The 9,580-nt window shown below is 48.9% G+C and overlaps 4 protein-coding genes across 4 annotated transcripts; 2 read left to right on the top strand and 2 right to left on the bottom strand.

The window, feature by feature from the left end:
- Positions 1-1,491: 1,491 nt before the first annotated feature.
- Positions 1,492-4,249, bottom strand: LACBIDRAFT_328311 (uncharacterized protein; the record flags this gene model as incomplete). The annotated part of the gene is made up of 11 exons (XM_001882275.1): positions 1,492-1,615; positions 1,780-1,859; positions 1,926-2,078; positions 2,287-2,432; positions 2,459-2,619; positions 3,229-3,290; positions 3,515-3,626; positions 3,672-3,694; positions 3,751-3,878; positions 4,074-4,106; positions 4,156-4,249. 11 exons carry the CDS (start codon positions 4,247-4,249, stop codon positions 1,492-1,494), a joined length of 1,116 nt encoding a protein of 371 aa, XP_001882310.1.
- A 228-nt stretch (positions 4,250-4,477) lies between these two features.
- Positions 4,478-5,676, top strand: LACBIDRAFT_328310 (uncharacterized protein; the record flags this gene model as incomplete). Its single annotated transcript, XM_001882373.1, has 7 exons — positions 4,478-4,484; positions 4,569-4,633; positions 4,676-4,875; positions 4,917-5,061; positions 5,099-5,150; positions 5,383-5,470; positions 5,607-5,676. The coding sequence occupies 7 exons, from the start codon at positions 4,478-4,480 to the stop codon at positions 5,674-5,676; spliced, it is 627 nt and encodes a 208-aa protein (XP_001882408.1).
- Positions 5,677-5,909: 233 nt separating this feature from the next.
- Positions 5,910-7,135, bottom strand: LACBIDRAFT_299323 (uncharacterized protein; the record flags this gene model as incomplete). The annotated part of the gene is made up of 6 exons (XM_001882274.1): positions 5,910-6,066; positions 6,122-6,324; positions 6,386-6,555; positions 6,620-6,890; positions 6,944-7,017; positions 7,066-7,135. The coding sequence occupies 6 exons, from the start codon at positions 7,133-7,135 to the stop codon at positions 5,910-5,912; spliced, it is 945 nt and encodes a 314-aa protein (XP_001882309.1).
- Positions 7,136-7,717: 582 nt separating this feature from the next.
- On the top strand, positions 7,718-8,518 carry MISSP23.6 (ectomycorrhiza-regulated small secreted protein; the record flags this gene model as incomplete). The annotated part of the gene is made up of 2 exons (XM_001882372.1): positions 7,718-8,028; positions 8,179-8,518. 2 exons carry the CDS (start codon positions 7,718-7,720, stop codon positions 8,516-8,518), a joined length of 651 nt encoding a protein of 216 aa, XP_001882407.1.
- Positions 8,519-9,580: the final 1,062 nt, after the last annotated feature.

Here is a 9,580-nt window from a genome sequence, read left to right as displayed (position 1 = left end):
TGAGAAAAATATTTTACCTCATATCTCTACAATGAAAGCACTTTACAACATAATTTAAACAGATTCAGGAAGCTACAGTGCAGGACTACAATTTTTGCTTTTAACCATTTTAGGCAACTGGTCATGTGACCATTCTCCTGATGACCCACCTGACAGCAGCCAATGAAAAGGGCTGGCCTGCAATGAAAAGTATCCAATGAAATATCCTGGCCTGCAATGAAAAGCGGTCAATGAAAAGAGCTGGCCTGCAATGAAAAGTATCCAATGAAATATCCTGGCCTGCAATGAAAAGCTACCAATGAAAATGCCAGCAGCAATGAAAAGCAGTCAATGAAAAGAGCTGGCCTGCAATGAAAAGTATCCAATGAAATATCCTGGCCTGCAATGAAAAGCTATCAATGAAAATACCAGCAGCAATGAAAAGTGGTCAATGAGAAAGGCTGGCCTGCAATGAAAAGCAGCCAATGAAAATCCTAGAGATCAATGAAAAGCTACCAATGAAATATCCTGGCCTGCAATGAAAAGCACCCAATGAAAATGCCAGCAGCAATGAAAAGTGGATAATGAAAAGGGCTGGCCAGCAATGAAAAGTGGCCAATGAAAATGGCTGGACTGCAATGAAAAGCAGTTAATGATAAGTTGTGACCTGCAATGAAAAGTTATTGAAATGCACAAGGCCTCTTATGAAAAAAATCCTTATCATAAAAGGGCCTGGGATATATATGATATACTTTTCATAAAAGTATGTGGAGCTATGCACAAGGCCTTCCTGGCCTAGGCCATGGTTTTATGATAAAATATGGTAAGGACCAGTGGATCGGGAAGGTCGAATGCATGATGTTGATGTTAACGGGCACTCATCGTCGTTGTCGTTCCACCCACCAAGGTCGTCGTTGTGTTGAACAGATCGCCAAATGGACTGCTATTGCCTGCAGTGGTGATGGTAGAGTTGCCGGGCATAGAAGAAGAATAGTGAGGAGCCCCTCGACACGATTATGTAAGTGCTTGAGCGCTAGCCTTGAATGGGACATTGTCAAGCCCCCATTTCAGGATCGAGGCAAGGAAAACAACTTTACATTATGATGTATAGTTCGAAGAAACTTCGCAAAAGGGTGAAGGCATCAAAACTATGTCCGAACTCCACTCCGTCGTTTATGAATTCCTCCTGCATGCGTGAATAACGTGCAATTTCTACTGACCAGAATTCGTGTTGGTTGCATATTGCCAATACCGAGGTCGGTGCCAGTGGTGGGCTCAAAACCACGATGTATGCGGCATTGGCTTTGAATGAATAATGGAGCCATGCCACTTGTACTCCGTCGCGCGCATCACCTTCCGAACCTTGGCAAGTCGGAGGCTTTCGTCACAACTCCATCCCACAGCTGACACCTGCCATAGCACCCAACCTACACCCGTTCGTCCCTTCTGCTCTTAATTCCCATTCCTTTCAGCAGTCTTTGAAGCAGGGTTAAGGATCGAGCGCCAAGTCATTCAACGTGGTCCTCCCCATCTCTCAGAGCTTAGGGAATGAACATAGAAATTCCAACTAACGACCATGCAGGGGCCTTTTTGGAAAGACGGCGACTCGTTGAGAAGCTTGGGGCAAGCCTCGAATCTTGGGAAGCCCACAAAGCGGAAAAAGGGGGACACAAGCGGGCTTCCAGCTTCATTCCGCCCCTGCACATCGCCTCTCACTTTGTTTGTCTCTCCCTGTCGAAGAAGGTTGTTCCGAACCTGGTCCACGATACCCTCTCGTGGACAATGGGGACCTCGACTCACCCATTGTCCACTCCACCTTGAATCTCCCCCGAGGCTCCAAACACCGAAAGGAAGCCGTGTATCCGTGGGGTGTAAGTGGCCTTCTCAACGATTGACATCAGTCAGGAGGAAGGTGAGAATGGTGAAGAATTGATTGGTTTCTGTACCCGAGGGAGGCAGGCGGTGGGAGACTGGGAGGCGTAGACAAGTTGCCTGTGCAGAGAAGGGTGCAATTTGAGGGAACTGCAAAATCGACTTTCATTGGCGGAGTGAGCGAATGTGGGTGTGCGAGAGAATACGTTGAGAATCAATAGAGACAGCTAGGTAAACAATCGTTAGCTACCGCCGCCATAAAAAAGAATATAAACTCACTTGACGTTCTCCGTCAAGCAAACCCAAATTGACCTCCCACCATGCGATTCAAAACAAGCACTGGAACGCAATGCACTGAGCCACCGCGCACCTCCGTCCTAGTTTGCAGCGATAACAACAGATGTTGAGACAAGGGCGAACTCGGTGCCTTCTCACCCGGCCACTAACTTCGAGCGATGGCGACACTGGAAGGGCTGTTAAGGGAGACATGTAGATCGCGTATGGTTTTCTGGTGTTGGGTGCTGAGGTTACCCAGCTAAATCTGCCATAAAGGCTACCCAAAAATTTGTCAGCCGAGGATGCTATGTCTAGTGAGTACACCCCGCACCTTCATTTCCTGGAATTCTTCGCTGCTTGACGAACTTAGATGGGGAAAATGCAGAGTCCGACTGTAAAGCACCGCCCATCACAATATAAGTCTGAGGCACCTTCAATAAGATCATATGACTCCAAAGTTCGGGGTAGGAGAGTATGACTTTTCGCCAGAGCCTACAGACGTGCGAGGAGATGACCGATGTTTTAAGCGATTGGCGAGATATGCAGTTGACGTTGAAAATGAATATGTATGGACGAATCTCAGCCGAAATATTTGAAATCACAGGTTCCAGGCATTGAATTGTGGCTTCCATGCTGAACTTGGGAGGGTGCGTCAGGAAAAGTCAAGTCTTATCTGACATGTATCTTACTTTTAATAGAACTTCTTCCCAAAGGCCTAGTATGTGTTACGCCGGATGAGGTTGAGCAGAATTCAAAGTTGAGCACCAATAACAAGAAAGAGTTGTTGATGACACATGATCCCACCCAGCGAAAGAAAGAGATGATGATGACTTGGCCTTTCCCTTCATTCATCAGTACTTTCGTGTGCAATGCTTTGCAATGGCGATAAAAATGGACATAAGTAGGAGCGAACTGGAAAAGAAGAGCACAGGAGCTGTGATCCGAAATCGGGGATACGAAACCATGAGGGCGGAGGGAGACTCCTTTTTGGCATTCGATACAAAATGTTACAGGGCGGAGGGAGACTCCTTGGCATTTGCCGTATATCGCACTTGGGCCTTGGTTGTGTAACGTGCCAGCTGCGGAAAGAGAAAAACTCACAGTTCGTCGGCTGCTCTGATAATCCTTCTCAAAGTGCACAAGGAGGCAAGGACAAATACCCACTGCGGAAAATGGAGACGAGCAAGGGGAAGAGTCGAAGCCCCGCAAATAAATTTAGAAAAGCGGTTCCTGCACACGATTTTGCATTAGAAGGAAGCCAGCACATCGATAATCAACGCAAGGCTACCACATTTCTCATCCATCTCCCTCTGCTGTCTAACTCTTTCTACCCTCGCCTCAGCCTCAGTCTCCCGCATAGCAATCTGAGCCCACGACGGAAACCCACCCTCATCATAAGCCTCTTCTCAGCCTCCACCCACGTCCAACCCTCCGCCTCGAATGGCACAACTTCATAAGCATCAAGGTAATCTTCGTCAGTTGCAGCTGGTCGGTAGATGCTTGACAATAAGTCTTTCGGAAGCGCGGACCAGAATGGCATTCACATCCTTTCGCCAAACTCTTGTGCCTGCATTACATTAGTGAGGAGATAATTGATAGCTAGAAGAGATGACTGTCGCATACGTCGTTAACCCCAAGCGCGCTCTTTACACTCCACATAACTGTTACGGCCCCAACGGCCATTAAAAACGTCGCAATCCCAACAGCCTTGAACTCCATCAAGGAGGAGGTGAGATTGGCTTTAGATACCGCTGATTATTGATATGAGTTCGCCAAACGCCAAGAACTCCGACTCGCTCACTTGTCAGACGTGGTGGTGTTGTTGAATGGGGGAGTCACGGCGCCGTGGAGCTTGTAATGTTCGGGGATATTCGCGGAGGAGGAGGCGCACTCGAGTTGTGAGCTGAGTGAAGCCCTTTGCGACATTGCCTACGAAGCTTACTGACGGGAATGGCCACTACCCGACTTGTGCCGATGACCTGGAGAGGTTGGGTGAGAGTCAATCAGGAGTACATCGAGAGTGCTTACGGTAAATATTGGAGGCCATGTAGATACTTTCGTCCAGCTCGTACGCGTCACCGACGACGACAACGACGAGTCCGCCGTTGATGACGGTTCCCATCTAAACAAACGCAAATTTTACGAAAAATCACAGCCACATCCACGCATCCACAAGACATCAATGCATTGAAATTGGCGAACGGGGAGGAGTGGGATTCTAAGAACTTGCACGCTTCATGTAGGACACGGGGTGGCTTTAGCTCCTCCGTGTGCGGAACAGGTTCAGAAAATGAACGACGAATTAAACTCGCCACAGGTTTGATCAGTGCAAATTGTTACGTTGTCGAGAATGCTTGGTATGTTGTTATCCCATGCTGCCTGCATCGTGTTCAATTGTCTTTTTCCAGTAACTATGTAACCCTCTCTCTGTAAATGGGAAGGATCGCGTGCTGGGAGAGAGCACCGCGAAACCCTGGGTGGCGGCAAGGCTACAAATGAACGTTTGGTACGTGACATATAATGACTGCCAACATATTGCCGTCATTAGATTAACCCACATCCCAAAGGCCCTCATTCAAGCTTAGCGCTTATCTACGACATCAAGATAAAAGCCCCAAGTATCCTCTGTATCCATACCCAATCCATACCTGACAACAACAATTTGACAACAATCTCTTTCGACCTTCCAGGGGCGCAACACTCAAAAGCAAAGTGCTGGGCCACACCCCTCCAATCCGTCACTGATCTGTCAGTCTCCCCCAAGTCCCCGTCTTAGACCAGGTCGCAAGAACCTCTGGCTGCACATTCGATTTCGTCCAAATGGTCTCGTCATGCGACTCAGTCTCATCCTGTGGCTCGGTCTCGTTACGGTTCTGTGACTCTCGCGCACATATGTCTGCTCGTCTCTCGGCCTCAGTGGGTTGCATGTATTTTGTAAGTTAAGTCACAAGAAGAGCTAACGATTGGCTAGCTACTAAAGAGTCTAGCTCAAGAAACCCAACGCGCCACCACCACGGATTCATGTGAGGTGTCGTGCCTCTTTTTTTTTGCCCTCCACGCGTCGCAATGCTCAATTTTTCAACGGCAACCATTACTTCTCAGCAACGCACGGAGGGTATCTCTCCCCTGATACTCTGGCAGTTACGGCGATTAAGTATTGATTCCCAAAATGTTTGCTGGGGGGAAATCGTTTGGCATCATGTGCGTGATCTCGGCGAAAAAAAAAAAGTTGAACTTAAAGACCTCCTGACATAGCCACTCCGATTTTTGACCGCGATCCTCACGGTTGGGGTGCCCTCATCAATGCAAGTAAATACTCACATCTTCGAATGCAAACGCTGACGTGAGGGTTAGTTATTTCTGGTTGGTGGACTATTCTTGGTGTGCGTCTATTCTTGTCCGCCTAAATTTGGTGATCTATTTTAATGAAAGTATTCGCACTAACCGTTAACGCAAGAAGTTTGATATATTATATTCAGGTTTTACGCATTCTATGAGGATAGAGACGAGAAACTCAATTTGCTCGTCTTTCGGTTCTGCGACGTATAACTCTCATACAACACGTTGTCCGTCGAGGTTCAACAGTTCGGAACGATATGCAGAAACACGACATTTGCGTGATCTCGACAATAATAGTTCGAGACAAGGACCACTCCCAGCACACGGCATCGGAGGACCCTTGGTAATAATATCAGCCCTGGATGCTGAGAGATTTGTCAGATACTCCTTCAAGGAATCCGCTTAAATTCACAGATTTAAATTGACTTATACATAGAGGCTCATCAGGGCGACGGTCCTCTTAATGAGCGACGTTCCTCACTCAAGGTTGCGATTTCTTTTACGTCAATAATTTTGAAAGGCCAGGTCAACCAATTACCACCACTGCGCGAACTTGGAAGAAACATATCTTCCAATAGCTCGTCAACGGCTTGTGGCCAACTGTAAAATAGGCTTGTTTCAGGGAATGCAAGAGAAAGAAGATAGTACAACCTACGTCATGAAATCCAGACCACCACTATGGCTGTCGTTCAGCCAAGACAACATGTGAGGAAAGCGGGTCTTCATCCAGGCGGACTTTCGCTCCCCTTCAAACATGGCGTTTTCGATAGATGAGGGGAGGCGCATGGGATCGTTGCGAAAATACGACACTGTCCAGTGAGCAGCTACTTCGCTGATATAGGCGAAATCAGCAGAGAACTGAACCGATACTGAGTGAACATCAGAGCTTTCACGGAGGAGACTGTACTCACCAGTGCACCTGCAATCGCAAAGTCACGCCTGTTAATATTTTTCGCGGGAACAATGAACGGTGTATTGAAGTAACCCATTTGCTTTGTTCAGGGGATTGAGGGGGTGCGTTTGCCAGTGAAGCATATTTCCATTCGCGTTCAAAATTATAAGTCAGGGTGTGTCTGGCGATGCCAAGCTCTTCAGCCATGTCCTTTGAAACGGTGTCAACAATGGCATAGAAGGAATGGTAAGGAACTCTCACTTTCGAAGATAGGCGACCAGGAAGATTGATACCCTGTGGCTAAAATCACAACTTTCGCCGGAAGCGTCTGTCCGTCACTCAGGAGCAGAGATTTCCCGTCTTCGGCATATCCAATAGCTCGGGTAGGAGCAGCGAGGTCAATAAGCCCTGCGGCTGCCAGCCCATGGAAGCTGTCCGGCCGTACCAGTCCTTCATCGCTGATACGAAGACCCCAAAATGTTGAGTGTGTACGCCGGAGAGGGGATTCATTTGGAATTTTATATACGTCAAACTAGCAAACTATTAGTTAGAATCCGCATCTTGCGACTGTACCATAAGACGTACCGCACTTTTTAGATATTGTCGTCCAGACAAGCTGCGTAATGAGGCTCCCAACCCAAGTCTTGTGGAGGAACCACCTGTGTGAAAGTTAACACCGCCATGCGAGGTAGAAGGATCTCACTCACTCCAGGCACCCCAGGCGTGACGGTTCGGAGTGATGATGACCGTGATGATGATGATTGTGATTGTGGCCATTAGGCGACGATCGATCACCACACCTCATCATTAAATTCCGCATTGGCAGCAGCAGGCACATTCACGGACAAAAGGAACTTGCGAGAGGGATTGCGAAGGTCGAACCTGGTTGAACCCATGATGCTGTTGATGCTGATGCGCGCTGGACGAACTTGAATGGGGGAAATACAGAGTTGAACTGTAAAAGCAGCGCCCATTGACATCACAACATATATAGCCCCTAGGTACCTTCAACGCCAGCAGATTTCATTCTCTAGTCGCGAGCCCTGGTGATGCCATACAGAACAACAGGCTAGAAAGTCGAGCAAATCCAACGAAGAGGATAAGTCGCCGAGGAATGAGAAAGACGAAAGATTTGACGAAGGGAGGACGAGTCGAAAAAGGCCAGGTACGTGCTTGCGTGGTTGGATATAAAAATAGACCAACTCATCCGGGGGCCGTCCAATGCGGTTGCACCAAGGTGGTGCTAACAATTCGAGGAGCTGGCGCTGTGGCGCCCGTGGTGAAATGTCGGCCATAGTACGCAGCCGTGGTCGGATATAAAGGTACGCTCATTTCATTGAATAATCAGCACTCTTAACGATGCAGTTCCTCCTCTCAGCTTGGGCATTTGCACAAACTATATTTGACTTCACGCTCATCTCCAACTATGACAGCATGTCACTCACTCCTGGCACCAGGCATGCACATGGCCTGAGACAATCAAGAGCGCATGCAGCTGCCTCCGATGCCGCCATGCGCGCCTTCAAAGTGGAAGCCCTCGCAAGCAACGCGAGCTTCCTGCAGAGGCTCGACCCCGACGGCTGTCACCACGTCTCCCACAATTTCCTGAACTACCAGACCTACCCTGGTTATGACAACCCAATCGGAATCAGCGGGCCTGGGCCAAACGGGTACAGGATGTTCAGTTCAACATCTGATATCAACGACCCCAACACCGAGAGTCGGCTTCGCTACGATTTCGTTTTCAATGATGGTAGCGCTCCCTACACGGCCGTTTCATTCCCCATCCTATAAATATCGAACTTGAGCGAATAACGTAGGAGCATCTGGATTACCATGCGCGGAGCCCCAGACAGCGGTAAAAACTCCAACGTCGTCCTCCGGGAAGAGCTCTGCGTCGTCGGTCCCCTCGACCCCAACGGCAGCCACTACCACGACTGCGATGAGATCGACATCGCCGAGATCTACGATGGCGGGAACAACCAAGCCGAATTCACCTTCTACACCGGCTCTGGCTCGTACATCCCGGGCCAGCAACCGAAGCACCAGGGCGGCGGGGTGTACACCGACACCACCAATGGCGCGGCTGGCCAAGAGTTTTACAAGTACCAGGTGTATTTGGAACGGGGAAGTATCTCACGTTCACTATTGCGGATGTGAAGACTGGGCAGACGATTGTGGAAGCGGGATTATGGGCCTCCAGGTATCCCATCGAAGCCGTTGAACTTTTTCATGGGAGAGTACAATTGTGCAGCGAGCGGGCCCGATGCTAAAAATTACTGCGGGGGGCCTTACAATGGTAATTCATTCATGGAGATCGGAAGCATCTTATATCGTACCTGCGACTGATAGTAGTCATTAAAAAGTTGTATACATAGTTCGAGGAATGAACCAACATCAGGATCGAGACCAACATGCCACACCCTCACAAACTTCACCCCGTTTTCCTGCACGCCTGAATACGTCGCCGAGAAGTCGATTGTTGTGCAATTTCTATCGACCAAAATTTGTGTGGAGGACCCAGGTCGCGTGTTGCCGGGCTCAAAACCACGATGTATGCGGCGGTATTGGCTTTGGATGAAGAATGGAGCTCCACATACACTGTCCCGAACCTTGGCAAGTTGGAGGTTCAGGTTGCAGCGCTAGCACCCGATTACATCGAGCTCTACGAACCTCCACACACTTCCCCTCCTCTTGACATATATTGCGCAAAGGCTCTCTGGTCGTCGAGTCGGAGCACCGCGGCTAACGTCTCCACCTCCACCCAAAATCGCAACTCCATCCCACAGCAGACACTTGCCATAGCACTAAGCTCATCCACCGTACGCCCATCTGTCCCTTCTCCTCTTAATCGCCCTTCCTTTGCGCAATCTTTGGAGCAGTGTTAACGATCGAGCACCAAGTCAACGTGTGCGAATTCAACGTGGTCCTCCCCATCTCTCAGAGCTATACACTCCGGAATCAACGTCGCAAGTTCCCTAATCATCTCCTTGATATTATCCCTCCGTCGTCTCTCAACAGCATTATGGCTATCCCTCTCCGTCGTTTCTCGTTGGCCAGTAGAGCTTGTTTATCGCCTACAGGTTGTTGTCCTTGTTTTTGTGGTGCTTGTTGACCCCTTGTCCTCCGTGTGCAGCAGAAGGAGGAGAAACATGGTGGGAGCTCGACTTAATTTTGAGAGGGTAAAGGATCATAGGGAGGGAGCCCCATCAAATTGACAGC

Source organism: Laccaria bicolor, genomic scaffold, assembly GCF_000143565.1.
Source record: "Laccaria bicolor S238N-H82 LACBIscaffold_16 genomic scaffold, whole genome shotgun sequence".
In the NCBI taxonomy this organism is placed as follows: Eukaryota; Fungi; Basidiomycota; class Agaricomycetes; order Agaricales; family Hydnangiaceae; genus Laccaria; species Laccaria bicolor.
Note: the sequence above shows the minus strand (reverse complement) of the source record. Positions and strands in the feature narration are given on the sequence as shown.